Genomic DNA, 16,993 nt, shown 5'->3' on the forward strand with positions numbered 1-16,993 from the left:
GCTGAGGTAATGGCCATCAGGAAGGCTACTTTCCATGAAAGCAGGAGCAGACGGCATGAAGCCATGGGTCAAATGGGGGCCCTGTGAGTCTCGAGAGGACCAGGTTGAGATCCCAGGGAGGCACCGGATCACGGACCTGCAGATGAAGCCTCTCCAGCCCCTTGAGGAACCTGACTGACATGGGCCAGGAGAACCGTGATCTCCTTTCTAGCAGCTGAAGGAAGGCCAAAATGTCTGCCAGGTGAACCTTCAACGAGGCCAGTGCCAGATCCTGAAGCTTTAGCTGGAGCAGGTACTCCAGGATCGCCTGTATAGACGAGAGGTTGGGCGGGATACCCCAGGACTCCGCCCAACAGGTAAATCGTCTCCACTTATCCCAATACATGACCTACATAGAAGGCTTCCTGCTGCCAAACAGAACTTGCTGGACCTGCACCAAGCAGGCTCTCTCTCCCTCCATCAACCACAGAGCCTCCAAGCTGTGAGGTGCAGGGAGTCCAGGTCTGGGTGCAACAGGCAGCCATGGTCCAGGGACAGAAAGTCATGCCATCTCAGGAGCTCCAGAGGTGGGGCGATTGAAAGGTCCAGTAATATGCTGAACCAGTCCTGTTTTGGCCAGGCTGGAGTGATTAGTATAACATCCGCTCTGTCCCTCTTTATTTTCAGCAGGACCCTGAGTAGGAGCGGAATGGGCGGGAACGCGTACATGAGGTTGCCCATTCAGTCAATGAGAAACGCGGCAGAAATCAACACGGTCTCTTGACCCCGGAGACAGCAGAACCTTGGACACTTTCTGTTCCAGGCCGACACAAACAGGTCCACTTGGGGAACACCCCACTTCCGGAAGATTATAGATGCCACCTCTGGGTGTAGCGACCAGTCATGGCGGAGTAGACACGACCTGCTGAGGTGATCCGGAAGGTGAGAGGCCGTCAAGTGGAAATTGTGCCTCACAGCAAAGTTCCACAGACTGATAGCTTCCTTGCAGAGGGATGAGGTGCACACTCCCCCATCTGTTTATGTAAAACACGGCTGCGGTGTTGTCCATCAGCACCTGAACCACCCTGCCTCTCAGGAATTGGAAGAACACCTTGCACACTAGGCGAATAGCCCTAAACTCCTTCACATTGATGTGCAGGTGCCTCTCCTCCCTTGACCAGATCCCCTGAGTGCCTAGGTTGGCACTGATGTGGGCCCCCCCATCCTGTGTCCAAAGTGTCAGAAGTTAGGGTGACCGACCGTACCAGTTCCATTGATCACTGCCCTGGGAGTCCACCACCAGTCTAGGGAGGCTAGGACAGGCAGGGGAACTGTGACCACCTGGTTCCAGTGGGTGTCTGCTCAGGACATATACTGAGGCTAGCCAGCCTGAAGCAGTCTGAGTCTCAGACGAGCGAGTCTCACTATGTAAGTGCAGGCAGCCATGTGATCTGACAGCTGCAGGCAGTGCCTGGCTGTTGTCATGGGGCATTGGTGCAGCTGGGAGATGATGGAGACCATCGCCTCGAAGCGTGGCTGGGGCAGGAAGACTCTGGCCTGGGAAGCGTCCAGGGTGGCCCCAATAAATTTTATGCGTTGCACTGGGGTTAATGTAGACTTTTGTTTGTTTATGACTAGCCCCAGCCTGCTGCACATGGAGCAAGTGAGGGTCACGCTGTTCTGCACTTGGGACCTGGACCTGCCTCTGATCAGCGAATCATCTAGGTAAGGAAAAATTTGCACACCTTTTCATCTCAGGTGGGCAGCCACTATGGCCATGCACTTGGTAAACACCCTCGGTGCCGAAGACAGGCCAAAGGGCAGGGCTGTGAACTGGTAGTGGGAGCCAGCCACCATGAAGTGAAGGAAGCACCTGTGGCTGGGGAGGATGGACACATGAAAGTATGTGTCCTTGAGATAGAGGGCGGCATGGTAAGGGATTATAGAAGCTAAGGAGACCATGCGAAATTTGAGTCTTCTGACATATTTGTTTGGACAACACAGGTCTAACATGGGCCTTAGACCCCCCTTCGCCTTGGGGATGAGGAAGTACCTCGAATAGAATCCCTTCCCCCTTCTGCCCTAAAGGACCATTTCCACCGCTCCCAGGTTGAGAAGAGTGTCCACCTCCTGAACGAGGAGTTGCTCATGAGAGGGGTCCCTGAAAAGGGACGGAGGGGGACAGTTGTTAGGGGGGGATAGATGTAAATTGCAAGGTATAGCCCCCCGAGACTACCCCAAGGACCCAACGGTCCGAAGTGATTTTGGCCCACTCAGGGTAGAAGGGCCTTAGCCTGTTGAGAAAGGGGCGGGATGGATCCAGGAGAACGGTCAGGGCGCCACCCACAGGCGCACCATCAAAAATGTCTCCTTTGGTTGCCCGACCTCCTGGGGAAGCCCTTGCTGGGGGGCTGAGGACAAGCTAGGGGGGTGATTCCTTGTTCTAGGCCCCCTATTTCTGTCCCACTAGATAGTCATGTCCCCAGGCGCTGCAGCAGCCAAGGTTTCAGCCCAGGCCTAACGCCTAGAAGCCTGAGGCATGTAAAGGCCCAAGGAGCGAAGTGTGGCCCTGGAATCTTTCAGACTGTGCAACTTCCCATCAGTCTGGTCCAAAAACAAGGCCGACCCATCAAAGGGAAGGTCCTGAATGGACTGCTGAACCTCCTGGGACAGTCCGGAGGATTGGAGCCACGAACACCTTCGCATACAAATGGCAGAGGCTATAGCCCTGCCCACCGAATCAGCTGCATCCGAGGATGTCTGGAGCACTGCTCTAGCTACCGCAGTACCCTCCTACATGACAGTATTAAAATCCATGGCCTGGTCCTGGGGCAGGGCCTCAGCAAAACATCTGAGAGAGTCCCACAGGTTGAAATTATACCTGCCTGGGAGAGCCTGCTGGTTGGCAATCCTAAACTGAAGGCTTGCCATTGAATAAATTTTCCTCCCAAACAAGTTCAGCTTCTTGTTATCTCTGTTCTTGGGAGTCGACCCTGGCTGACCCTGTCTATCAGCCTAGTTCACAGCATCAACCACCAGGGTCCCCAGGGCAGGATGAGTCAACAATCATTCAAATCCCTTGGCCGGGACATAATACTTCTTCTCGGCTGCCTTTGACGTTGGAGCGACCGAGGAAGGGGTTTGCCACAGGCCCTTCAAAATTTTAAGGACCCCTTCGTGGACTGGGAGGGCCACTTGAGCTGGGGCAGCCACCACTAGCACATTAAAGAGGCTATCTGCAGTCCCTTTTAGTTCCTTCACCTCCAGCCCCAAGTTGGAGGCAACCCTCTTGGGCAGCTCCTGGTGCGCCCTGAAGTCATCCAGTGGCGCAGAGTGGTCCAGGGAGACTGCCTTGTCAGGTGAGGAGGAGGAGGATTGCAGGGATGCAGCCTGCGGGTGTGCCCCCTCCTGGAGAAATGTGGTACCCGCTAAGGTTGCCTCATGCGGGTCTGACTCCTCGTCCGAGGAGTGATGCCAGTGGGCGTTCTCCAGCACCAGAGGCACAGACTGCATTCCCAAAGATTTAATTGATTGGGGTCCCAGTCCCACCTGGAGACGCCCTGGGGCTCAATAAGGCCATTGCGGTGGCCACTGTCCTTGAGGCCATCTGGGGACTAACTGCTCCAGAGGCTCTGGCACCTTATGGGAACGTCAGCTCACCTGACGACTATCCCCCCAGAAGACCCCGAAGCAGCATCAGAGTCTGAGGCCCTGGACCTGCAGTACCGTGTTGGGGGGGAGCAGTGTCCTGGATCACGGGCTGTTCGCCTCCCCAGAGAACGTCCCCTCGACATCTCCGACCTGGAAGACGACAAGGAATGCCTCCATCACCACAAACAGTGCCAACGAGTGGGATCACGCTCCGAAGAGCTAGAAGTACTGGAGCATCATCTCGGTACTGATGATTTCTGGCACTGCTTGCCCTGTGGCTCAGTAGTGGCCTTCGGTGACCGCATTCGGTGCGGTACCGAGCCAGACTCCGACGACCGAGTTCTGCGCCACCTCTGCACGGGTGAACTCAGCGGTACAGGGTCTTCCTCTGATGACCAGGTTCTGTGCCACCTCGGTGCGGGCGAACTCAGTGGTGCCAGGTCCTCCAACAACGACCGGGTTCTGCGCCTCCTGGGTGCGGGCGAACTCCTCAGTGCCGGGGAGCGGGAACAGAAGCTGTCTTGAGCATCGTCGGGCGGACCTCGATCAGGGCCATCTCCCAGCTTGAGCTGCCTTCAGTGCCAGAGGTCAGCGCCAGGAGGGAGACTCCACATTCCGCATTGGAGCAGGCCGGCTCGACGCCATTAACCTGGAGCGACAGATAGGGGAGTAGCTGTGCTCTACCCTGGGTGACCATCTTGCAGGAGGATCCTCCTCCCCGTATGAGGGATCTCCTCCACCATTCAGGGGGACCCAACGTGGGTTTCCCCTGCAACACCAGCCCCTTCTCCCTCGCCGGAGGGTGGGGTGGAGGTGGCATGGACAAGGCCAACAGGGCTCTTGCTGCCTGAAAAGCCTCCAGCATCAACAGCGTCAGCAGAAGCAAAGGGTCTCTCCCACTCCCAGGAGTCGGGGGAGGCTCCCTAACCGGTGCTGCTGATATTCTGCATTCCATCGTGAGGTTGTGGTCAGAAGAGGTTACCAGGAAAAAAAAATAGCCTTTTGTTCTTTTTCCAAGGTGCATTAGGATAGTTATTGAACAGATCTGGCTTCATGCCCCACTAAGTAAGGTTTCCATTATTTGGCGAGGATCACAATTAGCTTCAAAAAGTTTTTAAATTTTTAAAGTTTTTAAATAGCCTGGGGAGCCTGGAGATGCAGGTACCGGAGAAAGAGTCTCTACGGGCCAAGCTTGATGCATCTTGTTACTCGACCCCACCCATACCGATGGCATAGGGGAGTGTCCACATTCCGCATGCTGCTGTTTCTTCGGCACCAGGGAAGCGGTGTGGTGCCAAGTCATGGACGGTGCCGACGGAGAGCTCTGTACCAATGCCACACTTGGTACCGAGACAGAGCGGGTCGGCTCGGACGCCGGGCAGAGCGCTGCCTCCACCAGCAGGGCTTTCAACCAGATTTCTCTGTCTTTGAGTCCTCAGATTGAAAGCCTTGCAGATTTTACACTTATCCTTTCTGTGGCTTTCCCCAAGCACTTAAAGCAGCTGTCGTGGGGGGTCGCTGAGCAGGAAGGCCTTCCCGCAGGAGGCACAGGCTTGAAGCCCGGTGATCGGGGCATGCCCCCGGCGCACGAAGTCCCAGCCGGGACTACCTTATCTCTAACTATTCTATTAACAACTACTTAACTAACTATAAAACTAAAAACAGAATAGCAAGTCCAAACAACGGGAACAGTACTTGCGATTGCAAGCAAGGCTAGTGCAAGCAACCATCACGGATGGAAAGAGGGAACTGAAGGGGTGTAGGGCTGGCAGCACCTCATATACCGCGGCATGTACGCGGTGCTCCAGGGGACACCGGAGCCAACCCTACAGGATCTGGTAAGGGGAAAAAAGTTCCAGGTAAGCATGCACGGAGGCGTGCACACACCTATAGTGGAATGGACATGAGCAAGCACTCGAAGACGAACCAGAAGATCTTTCTTTTTACATATCTTGCCCTCAGATCTGGGGGTCTTCACCAGAGCTGGTTCCTTAGGTTCCACTCATGATGTCTCACCACCTGGACTGGCTCGAAGAGAAAGCACATTTCTTATGGACAGTCCTCCATAGGGATCTGTCCTTATGCCCATGAAAGTGTTCTCTACTCCCATAGGAGGCCCTGGAAGAAGAGTCCTTGGCCTTAGATACTTATGGCTCTGCTCCAAGGACATGCTTGGAGTGGCACTCCTAGGCAGTTGAGGCCATTGTGGGGGGGGAGGGCCTGGCCTGGCCAGGAAAGGGACCTCATAACCTTCTCCATCAGATGCTTCCATAGGCAAAGCTCCCAGGCTTCTCAAGTTCTAGATGGGAAGGACATATGCAGACATATGTGCCTCACCCAGTGCCTCATATGTGCCTCACCCAGAAAGTACAGGCAGGGCTAATGTTTGTCACTGATGGAGAAAGATCAGGGGGAAGAGATGCAATTCTTGAATACTGGGACTCTGGAGCCAGGGGAGGAGTTCCCCAACCGGGGAGAAAAAAATATTCTATACTATACTTTAAAATTTTAACTACTAATCTAAGAATATAACTATTTATAAATGTTTTCTATATAGGTTATGCAACAAAGCGAAGGAGGACAAAATTCCAATTCAGTCCATACAGCGGTAAGAAGCACCTGCACTGCCTCATACCCTCAGTCAGTAGCACAAGAAGAACTACTGTGCACGTGGGCCAATGGACACAGCTTTGAAGAACTTTCGGATTTGGGTGTATGCCATGCATGCGTATCCACTTGTGGAAAATTCATAGGCACCATCACTCAAAGAAGCAAGTATTCTAAGGATTTCTGGGGAAGGCACGTGAATGGGAAGGCTGGCATTGCTTCTGTGGAACAAACACTGATGTTCATCTTAATCACTAAGGGGCCTACATACATTATGAAACAGATTTGAGTCTCCTACAGAACTGTCGCTTTTTTATTTGAAAACAAGTCATAGAAAAGATCTGTTTGCAAATAAAAGCACTTTAAGAGAGGCTTGCACAATAACAGTCATCTCATGTAACTCTGGATATATATATAACTTGGCAGGAATCATGTTTGGGGAAATGCATCATGTTTCCTTCATGACACTTGGATCAAAGCACTGTAAATCAATCTGTTCTAGCAAAACACTCCCATAATTTCTCCTCCTATTTTACAAATGGGAAGCAGCAATAACAGGGTTTTAATTCTTCTCAGATGATGGTGCAGTTTTAAGTATTTAACTACAAATGAAAAATGACTTAGCCACAGAATTTCTTTTCGTTTCTCCATTTCAGACGTTTGATAACGAACAAACCAAACAGAACAGAACAGCTTCGGAATCACTTTGTAAACAGAAAAACAAACATAAGAACAGCCATTCTGGGTCAGACCAATGGTCTATCTAGCCCAGTATTCTGTCTTCTGACAGTGACCAATGCCAGATGAACAGAATGAACAGAATGAACAGAACAGGTAATCATCAAGTGATCCATCCCATTGGCCATTCCCAGCCTTTGGCAAATAGCAATCCCTGCCTATCCTGGCTAATAACCTTTGAGGGACCTATCCTCCATGAACTTATCTAGTTCTTTTTTGAACCCCCTTATACTCTTGGCCTTCACAACATTCTCTGGCAAGAAGTTCAACAGGTTGACTGTGCGTTGTGTGAAGAAATACTTCCGTTTGTTCATTTTAAACCTGCTGCCTATTAATTTCATTGAGTGACCCCTAGTTTGTGTGTTATGAGAAGGAGTTAATAATATTTCCTTATTTACTTTCTCAGCACCAGTCATGACTTTATAGACTCTGTCAGATTCCCCCCTTGGTCATCTCTTTTCCAAGCTGAAAAGTCCCTGTCTTGCTAATCTCTCCTCATGTGGATGCTTTTCCATACACCTAATCATTTTAGTTTCCCTTTTCCAATTCTTGGATGTATTGAAGCACCCTGTATTGCTGACATCACAAAGGAATGAAACCAGGAATTACAAACATCTTGAACCAGGAGTTTGGGACAGAGTAGTGTGAAGTGAACATCAATTTGCTTCTAGATACAAGAACTGATTCTAAACTCCTGCACATAATATTCCTCTGTCCACCTTCCCAAGGACCAGTGCAAGACCCAGAAAGAGAGACAAATAGGAGGCATATGGCTGGCTTGCACCTTCTGGCTGGGTCTCTAACAATACATCAGTCTCACTCTACAGATATATACTCACCAAATAATTCACAGTGTCAGACATACCATGGCAGGATACTGTAAGAGAACCTCATATTCTCTCATCATCTGTTGGCATGTCAGTGCTGGGACATAGAAAACAACCATTTTGATTGCTTGAACTTAAATATTTTTAGGATAAGAAAACTTCTTCAAGCAAGTCTGACAAATACTCAACTTCTTTAAATAAAGCTACACAAATAACAAGGTTACTTACCAGTACCTGATGTTCTTTGAGATGTGTTGCTCATGTCCATTCCACTATAGGTGAGTGCACACCTCTGTGCATGGCTACTGGAACTTTTCTCCCCTTAGCAGATCCCGTAGGGCCGGCTCCAGTGCCCCCTAAAGTCCCCCTCACATGCCACAGTATATGAGGCACTGCCGGCCCTACACCCCCTCAGTCCCTTCTTTCTGCCAACTCCGGCGGCAGGGTTGAGGGGTGGGTTGTGGAATGGACATGAGCAACATATCTCGAAGAACATCAGTTACTGATAAGTAACCTTGTTTTCTTCTTTGAGTGCTTGCTCATGTTCATTCCACGATAGGTGACTAACAAGCAGTACCTTGGAGGTGGGCCAGAGTTAGCGGTGAGCTGCCTGCAGCCCAGCTCTGCTGAAGCCCACTCCTTCCCGCACCTTGGACAGAGGCGTGGCGGGACATGAAGGTATGTACTGCCAACCTGGCAGCTGCTTTGCAGATGCACGGCCCTAGCACTTCCGCTACGAAGGCTGTAGATGGAGCTTGAGCTCTGCTGCATGAGCTGTGGCGTCCGGAAGCGGCACCTTCACCTGCTTGTGGCCGAACGCGATGCAGAAAATTATTCGCAAGGAAATTGTGCTGGGCAGAGACCGGTGAACCTTTCATCCTGTCAGATGCTGCGAGGAAGAGCTGCGTTGCTCTCCAGAACACACTCATTCATCTGGTGTAGAAGTCAGGGCCCCACTCGTGTTTTAGCAAGTGCTGCATTCTCCTCTCCTCCGAACCGTGTGGTTCAGGGAAACCTGGGGAGGATATGTGATTGGTCCAATGAGACTGAGCAACCACCTTGGGCCAGAAGGCCTGGTGCGGTCTCAGCTGAATCTTATCTTACAGACTACAGTATGAGGGAGGAGCTCTGAGGTCAGAGCTCTGATCTTGGAGACCTTCTGTCGAGGGTCCAGGTCTGGGCACCACAGATGACTGTGACCCTTGGAGCTGGGATCGTGCTGTCTCGGAGGCTCCCGAGGCGGACGATCGAGAAATCCAGAGGCATGCTGAATCCATGCTGGCATGGCCAAGCCGGAACAACCAAGATGGCATCTGTTCAGCCCCTCCTTGTTTTAAGCAGGACTGTATGCAGGAGGGGAAAGGCAGGAAAGTGAATATGAAGTTCTCTGACCGCTACAGATGAATGGCGTTGGCAAGCGCCCCCGCCCCTTGACCATGGAGAGAGCAGCACTGCAGACACCTCATGCTGCAGTCCGATACAGACGGATTCCCTTTGGAGAAACGCCCCCTCCAGATGGTCGTAGACGTCCTTAGTGAGCACCGTGATCCCTCATGGTGAGGAAGAGTGACCCCTTGACGCAGTCCGCCTCGCTGTTCCTCACCCCCGGGAGGTGATCACCACCAGGTCCTAAGGACCGATAGGTTCCCTTTATAAGACTGATGAATGGGCTCCCACCGCCTGTCGATGTAGTACATGGTCGCTATATTGTCTGTCAGCACTGGTACCTCCCTGCCCTCGATAAAGCGAAGGATGTTTCACAGGTACTCACATTGATATGCCGACGCCTCTCCTCCCTTGGCCAGACACCTTGTGAGACAAGGTGAGCGCTGATATGGCACTTTACCCTCTGCTCGAGGCGGCCGCTATCAGGGTAACTGAAGGAGCATGTTCCATCAATGGAACGCCCCTTCCCACATCCCGAGGAGTCGTTCACCAGTCTTGGGAAGCTAGGGCTTGCTGCTGTTGGGTGTTTTTTTGGGGTTTTTTTGGGTGGGGGGGGAGAAGGAGGGGAGGAGAGGAGAGGAGATCTTGGCCTCCCGGTGCAGGGGCTGCCTGCTCGGACTGTATCCCGGGGCCGTGACTGAAATGGCTTAAGCGTCAGGCTAGCTAGCCTCACCACATAGGTGCAGCCACCCTGTGACCTATCAGCTGTCGGCAACATTTGGCTGTTGTCATAGGGCATTTGTGCATGAGGCCCATCCTGAGGGATTCTGTCCCACAGCATGGCTGGGCAAGAAGGTCTGGTCCGGGAAGCAAGCGGTCATGTCGATGCCTTCCGTAGACTGCACCTGAGTTAACGTGAACTTTGTGTATTTACCAACAGGACCCGCCAGCCTCAAGAGACGCCTGACCGGCTCACACTGCTCTGGGCTTGGGATCTGAGCCTGCCTGGGCGGATCATGCACCATCAAGCACGCAACTACCACTGCCAGGTCTTCAGTAAATACCATTGGCCAAGTAACAGACTGTAGGGTAAGCTGTAAAGCGTTAAAGGTTCCTTCACTTTGTAGGGGTTAACTCCCTCTGAGAATGTGCGTCCCTGACATCCAGGGCAGCATACTAGGCTCCTGTTTCCACTACTGGAGCGGGGGGACCATGCAAGACTTGAGCCCCTTGTTCAGTATTTCTGAGATGACATGGGTCTGCCACTGTCCTCAAATCCCCCTTTTTTTTTTGAGGGGGAGGGGGAGGGAAGGAAGGACCTCAAGTAGTACCTCTTCAGCCTCCGGGACCTCTCCTGCTGCTCCTGGCTGAAGCAGCCTCAGCCTCTTGGATGTGGAATTGCCACTAAGAGGGAGGAAGGGAGAGGTGTCGAGGGGCCGGGGGGAGGAGATGACCGAGGACCCTACCTCACCGAACTATCTCAAGGACCCAGTGGTCTGGAGGCCTTCTGGCTCACCGAAGCCTGAAGGATGGACAGGCTAGGGCGCTGCCCTTGCGTTCACCAGCAGAAGGGCCTTTTCCGATTGCCTTATTACCAAGAGGACCCGAAAGTGCCACTCAGGGCGGATGGTGTCTCCTAGATCCCGACTCTGTTCCAATCCTCGTAGGTCACGAGACGGCCGTGGCTGGCACCTCTGCTGCTGCTGTCCCTGGAGACTTGCGTGACACCTGAAGATCTGTGGCGCATAGCGGCCCAGGGGGCATAGCATGGTCTAGGAGTCCGAGACCTTGCAGCTTCGCCTCTATCTGAACCGAAGAGAAGGCTGACCCATCCACCCAAGGGCCCCGGATGGGCTGCTGGACCCTTTCGGGATAGCCCGGAATTGTAGTCACTAACCTCTGGGCATGCTGATGGCGGGGGGGTATGGCTCTGCCCACTGAATCAGCAGCAACTGAGGGTGCCAAGAGCACTGCTCTAGCTCCCATGGTACCCTCTTCTGCAATGGCATACAGGTTCAGTGTCTGCTGCCGGGTAGGGCCTCAGCAAAGCGGCTCACTGAGTCCCCCGAGGGCTCACCTTCCACTTGCTGGTAGTGCTATTGAATAAAATTTTCTCCAAACAAGTGTGGCTTGCAGTTGCCCTTGTTCTCTAGAGTACAGCCCGTCTTCCCCTGCCTATCCCTGTGGTTGGCGGCAACCACCACCAGGCACCCGGGGTGTGGTGGTGAACAGTATTCAGACCCCTTGGCTGGGTGTAATACTTTTCTCGGCTCATTTAGACATCGGGCTACGGAGGAGGGGGTTTGCTATGAGACCCTCACTATGCTGAATGCCCCTCTGTAGGCCAGGAAGGCTACCACACTGTGGAGCCCCTTGGTAGCATATTAAAGGTTGTCTGATGCCTCTTTTGCTCCTTCGCCTCCAGTCCCCAGGTGGAGGCCACCTCTTGAGCAGTTCCCTGTGTGCCCTAGAATAACCAGGGCTCAGGAGTGTGCATCATCTCGGGGAAGACGGGGTGCTCTGCAGGCCGCAGCCCGTCTTCCCGCAGACAGGCGGTCCACACAGAAGTCACTGCCCACGGGGCCAAGTCATCGTCCAAGGGCACATGGTGGCCCTTTCCTTGTACTTGAGGCACTGACTGCATCCCTGAGGGGTTGTCGGACCGTGGTCCCGTTCCCCCGGGAAAGCCCTTGGGATGACCATTGCCTCTGAGGCCATCCGCCTGGGGCTCTGGCACCTTTCGTTGATGGTTGCTCCCCCAGGTACTGCATCCCCAAAGGGACACTGAAGCACCATTGACAGACGACTACTGCAGCTGCTCAAAAGCCTCTTACTGTGCGGTACTGTCACTCCAGAAAGCGACCCCTCAGCGACGACAACCTCAACTACCAGGTTTGTCGTGGGTGCCACGGCCGGAGCAGACGTACGGACAACGCTCCGGCGAGCTGGGCTGACCCAAGCATCATCCCTGTATCGAGGACTTTTTGCGCTATGCATGCGTCTCGGCGCTGAGTCAAGTTCTGGCGACCAACTCTGCCCGGCCTCGGTGCAGGGTGAACATCTCGGTGCCGAATCTGTCTCCGGCCACCGAGTTTGGAGCAGCCTCAGTATGGGGCGAAACCTCGGTGCCGAGGCTGTCTCTGGCATCCAGGCTTGCCTCGGTGCGGGTGGGTGAACTCCTTGGTGCCAAGTCCCTCTCCGGCATCCGGGTTCTGCACCGCCGGGCGAACTCCTCGGTGCCAAGTCCATCTCCAGCATCCGGGTTCTGCACCGCCGGGCAAATTCCTCAGTGCTGAGATTTTCACTGGTGACCAGGATCAGCACCGCATCCTTGCAGGCGAACTCTACGTTGCTGGAGCGGTGGATGGACCTCACTCGGTGCCAGGGGGGTTGAGACCAGTGTCGGGTGAATGACTTGGCTTTCCACCTCGATGCAGGTTGGTCCAGCTACTGCAACCTGGGATGACTTTTAGGAGAGCGTTCCTGCTCTACCCTAGGAAACTGGTCTGCAGGAGATCTTCCTCCCCATACTGGGTATCTCCCGAGCCATTTAGGGGGTCCCAATGCAGGCTTCCCTGTAACACCAGCCCCTTCTCTCTCCTGGAGGCATGGGCAGCAGTGGCGTATGCAAGGCCAACAAGGCTCTTGCCGCTCTTCGGCCACCAAAGTCGATGGTAGGTAGGTAGGTAGGTAGGTGCCGGTAGGTGCTATGGGGCTCCCTCACTCCCCTGAGTCAGGGGAGGCTCCCTGGTTGGAAACACTGGCTCCGGCAGCAGGTCTCTGTGATCCGACCTCGGTGCAGATCAGTGCTCCACCCCGCCTGTTCCGACGGTGCAGGCGAGTATCCACACTCCATCTTCGCGGTGTCGAGTTGGGTCGGTGCCGACGGTGCCCTCTACACCAATGGCGCGCTGGATACCACAGCAAAGAGGGTTGGCTCGGAGCTGGGTCAGGGGCTCCATGAGCCAGGCTTCCAGGTGGATTTTCCGGACGTCTGAAAGCCTCTCTTCTCATGAAGGGCTTTCCCCCCCACGCTTCAGGCAGTGGGGGTCAGTTAGCGGGAAAGCCTTTCCGCCAAAAACGCGCAGCTTGAAGCCATGATACCGGAGCATACCTGCTGGTAAAGTCTGAGCTAGACTATCTCAAAGTCTCTAACTACCACTACAACAGTTATTAATCTAACTAACTAACACAAAAAATCTTAGTTTAAAGTTTAAAACACAAAGAATTAAGCGCTTGCTGCAGGCAGTTCCAGTAACTGTCATGGGCGGAAAGAAAGAACTGAGGGGGCGTAGGGCCAGCAGCACGGCATGTGCGTGGGACTCCCGGGGGCGCCGGAGCCGGCCCTACGGGATCTGCTAAGGAGAAAAAAGTTCTGGTAGACATGCACGGAGGCGTGCACCCACGTATAGTGGAATGGACATGAGCAAGCACTTGAAGAAGAAGTATTGACTGCAAGGAAGAAAGAATGGGAAAGACCTGAATCTCCAGCTCCCTAAACAAACAGTAAAAATGAGTAAAACAAGATCTTGTAAAAGTGCCTTTTAAATTCCATATCAGTTACACTGCATGGAACATGAAGACGAGATCTGTAAAACAACAAATAATACTACTACTACCTCCAGTGGTTCTTATATAGCACTTTCTGTTTGTAGCCACCGCTGTTCCAGGGTTGGTATATGTGTTTAAATAAAACAAGTTACACTTAGAATATACTCAGACTCCACATAATTAGTTTTTCCTTCACTGGGATGCAGACCTGAACAGCCCTGGACAAACAAACAGTTTCCGCAATAAGTAGTGGCATTATCACAAATACCTCTCATTGTGCCAGAATGAGAGGTCATGTACAGTATATTCATACTACCATTTTCCTCTACTCTCTTACATGCTTTGTTCATCAGTTAACTAGTTAATGACCTTTAAATTATCATTAGGCACTGGCGTTAGCTTTCATTAAAATGAACAAGAATAGGTTCCCTTTTTTCAGAGCTATTTTTTTCAGGCTCCTTCCACACTCCAACATCACTACACTGGTTACACTTAGTTCACATTTTGAAAGTTTTCTTCACAACCACAAAGACTAGACTTTTTTTCCCCAAGATATAAGCTTTAGATTGTAAATTCTTTGAGGCACAGACCATCTTTTGGTTCATGTCTGTACAGCACCTAGCACAATGGGATCCTTTTTTCCCCCATGATCGGTGCTCTTAGGTGAATCACAGTATAAGCAATAATAAGATTAAAGTTTAGATTCTAGGGCACAAGAAGGCATCTTCGGGGAGGCGGGGCGGGTTGTATACCCACATACCTTCCCAACCTGGACCTTCACCACATTATCTAGAGTAAAACCCAAATATTAGATTAGTTCTTTAGATAATGCTTACTGCTACATTTAAAAACATAGCCCTGAATTAATAAAAGCTTTATTCAACAATATGAAAGTACTGTTTTAAAATGTTATATATTTTGTTGTTTATACTCTAATGATAATACATGTTAACATATGCATCTGTGACTTTTTTGTAAACAAATTAGTCAACCCTAACCAAAAATTTTAAAACCAAAACCACTTTCAAGATTTTGCCATCACTGAGTTTTATTATAGATACAAAAATCTGAAAATCAGTGTCCTCTAATCAGAAAAATAAGAAAACATTTTAATCAAATATTCTATGATACAACCAAGCAAATCAAATATCAATTAAGGCTCAAAGACCACCTCTGGCAAAATATTTTTTAACGTTACAGATGCAATTCCCCAAGACTGCACTTTAAGTCTAGTATTAACTGTGTCACTGTACCTGAAACTTCCTCAACCTTCCCTAAACCAAAAACACAACACAACACTGTACATTCTTCAAATGGTAATGGCTTAGTATACAATCCTGCTAAACGTTTCCCCAACACACACTAGTCTGTGGCTAAAACGCTGTTCAAGAGCAACAGGACCAGCCAAGAGCAACACCCTGTGGCTGGATATATTCTTACAGGAATTCTGTTGCTGGTCCTTCTTCTTTTCCATTGCTGCTCTCACCTTCCCACTTAAGTCTACAAATACACTACTGAAGGAAAGAATGACTCAGTAGTAGCTTCAATAAACATACAAGTCAAAAAACACTTACATTAACCCCTTAGCATTCAGGAGTGACTTCTTGCACCCCAGTGATTATAAACAGACTTGTTCCAAATTTTACATAATACTGAGTTTTTATTCTTTTGTTCATTCAAACACGCCCAGCTTCTCCCCATGGTGAAAATCCACAGTCCTCAAAATATATTTAGAGCAACATCCAGAAATCTTATTTATGTTTTTTGCCAGGAGTTAAAACTTGAAAGATATGAAATGGTGTCTCTCTCTCTCTCACACACAGACAAGCAGGATTTTCTTGGGATAACTAGGCATGGTATTTTATTTGACCAACCAGGTAGCATGGTGGCAGCACTACAAAGATGAGACAAACACAGTATCTTCGGCCTTTTGCAAATTCAGTCAAAGGGACTCAAACATACCTTCTTGGACTCCAGGGAAAATAGGCTTGATAGCCCTCTCCACTTAGCATATTCTGCTGACCAGTTCTCAAGGCAGCACAGGTGTTTGTCTTGGAGGCAGCTGCTGTTGGAATATCTGCCTGGCATTATGACAAAGCACATCACTGGCCATTGAGTAACAGTGGTAGTCATCTATTTTAACAGGAATATCTTGGAAGGGAGCAGAGCAAGAGCAGAGGAAGGGGGAGAGGATAGCAGATGTGAAAAGGAGTCATGATTCCATGTGTCTAATCTATCTGGTTAACAGTTCTATTACCAGTAGATAACATCATGAAAGGTCCTCAGAAGGGTTCAAGTGAAAAAGCAAAACACTGACAAACTTAAGAGCATTTCTCCTTGTTGCTGCCTCAATTAGCATCATCATGCTCTTAACATCAAGCAATTATTTACAAAAATACATCTTAAAAGAAATCCCAACAAATGGGACCACACTTATAATTACACAAAAAATAGTCGGGCTTACCAAACCCTTTTATATTTTGAATATTTGAGAATAGGACAATTATTTTTAGACCCCTTTTAAGTTTATTGTTTTTTTTTGTTTTGTTTTTTAAAGACAATTCAAACAAAAATAAAAATAACTGACTCAAATGGCTGGTGAGTCCTATGGCCTACTGAGCAAGGTCCATCTCCTCATTGTCTTCTTTCTGGTGGTCAGAACTGATGATGTTCTCGCCCTTTTCCTCTGTCTTATCACATCTAAATTCTTCACCCGGTTCATTCTGCGGTGGAGCTGGGATCACATCAGGCAACAAGAAACAGTCATCATCCAGCACCTGCTCAGCTGTCATTCTGTTACTGCAGATCAGATTCAAGAGTAGAGTTTTAACCTTATCATCCTAAGAGAAAACAAAAGGGAAGAGGGAGGGGAAAGTGAGTGAAAGGAGCTACTAAGCAGGAGAGACAGGCAGGCCTCCAACATCATAAAGGCCCATTAACAAATCAAGAATTCATCAATGTTTCTTCCAAGTGCTTGGAGCTCAGAGATATTACATATGCAAAAAACAATGCTGACCTAATGTAATTCCAACACTGAGCACATTCAACAGAGGTGTTATGTAACAACTTGACAAAAACAAGCACTTAACCTTTTAATGCTTATGGGTCTCTCATTCTGGCAATTTCCTTACTAACATGTCATGTTCCACAGTGCCAGTTTCCACAGCCATTATAAATGGATGATTTCAACTGTTCTTCTTTGCCAGCACTGGGGAAATCCTGAACAACCAGCAGGGCAATTAAAAGGTCAATTA

The 16,993-nt window shown here is 50.4% G+C and overlaps 1 protein-coding gene across 5 annotated transcripts in view; it reads right to left on the reverse strand.

Annotated features, from left to right (window-relative positions):
• Nucleotides 1-14,631: 14,631 nt before the first annotated feature.
• The window catches only part of STK31 (serine/threonine kinase 31), an 81,971-nt gene continuing 79,609 nt past the window's right edge, over nucleotides 14,632-16,993 (reverse strand). For all 5 annotated transcript variants that reach the window (XM_067562060.1, XM_067562057.1, XM_067562055.1 and 2 more), the window contains one exon: nucleotides 14,632-16,579. In XM_067562060.1, the coding sequence (XP_067418161.1) occupies nucleotides 16,352-16,579 (228 nt within the window). In that variant the 3' untranslated portion in view covers nucleotides 14,632-16,351. The remainder of the gene's footprint in view (nucleotides 16,580-16,993) is intronic.

Source organism: Emydura macquarii, unplaced genomic scaffold, assembly GCF_026122565.2.
Source record: "Emydura macquarii macquarii isolate MOO-44397 ecotype Brisbane River unplaced genomic scaffold, CSIRO-AGI_Emac_v2 contig_2422, whole genome shotgun sequence".
Classification (NCBI taxonomy): domain Eukaryota; kingdom Metazoa; phylum Chordata; order Testudines; family Chelidae; genus Emydura; species Emydura macquarii.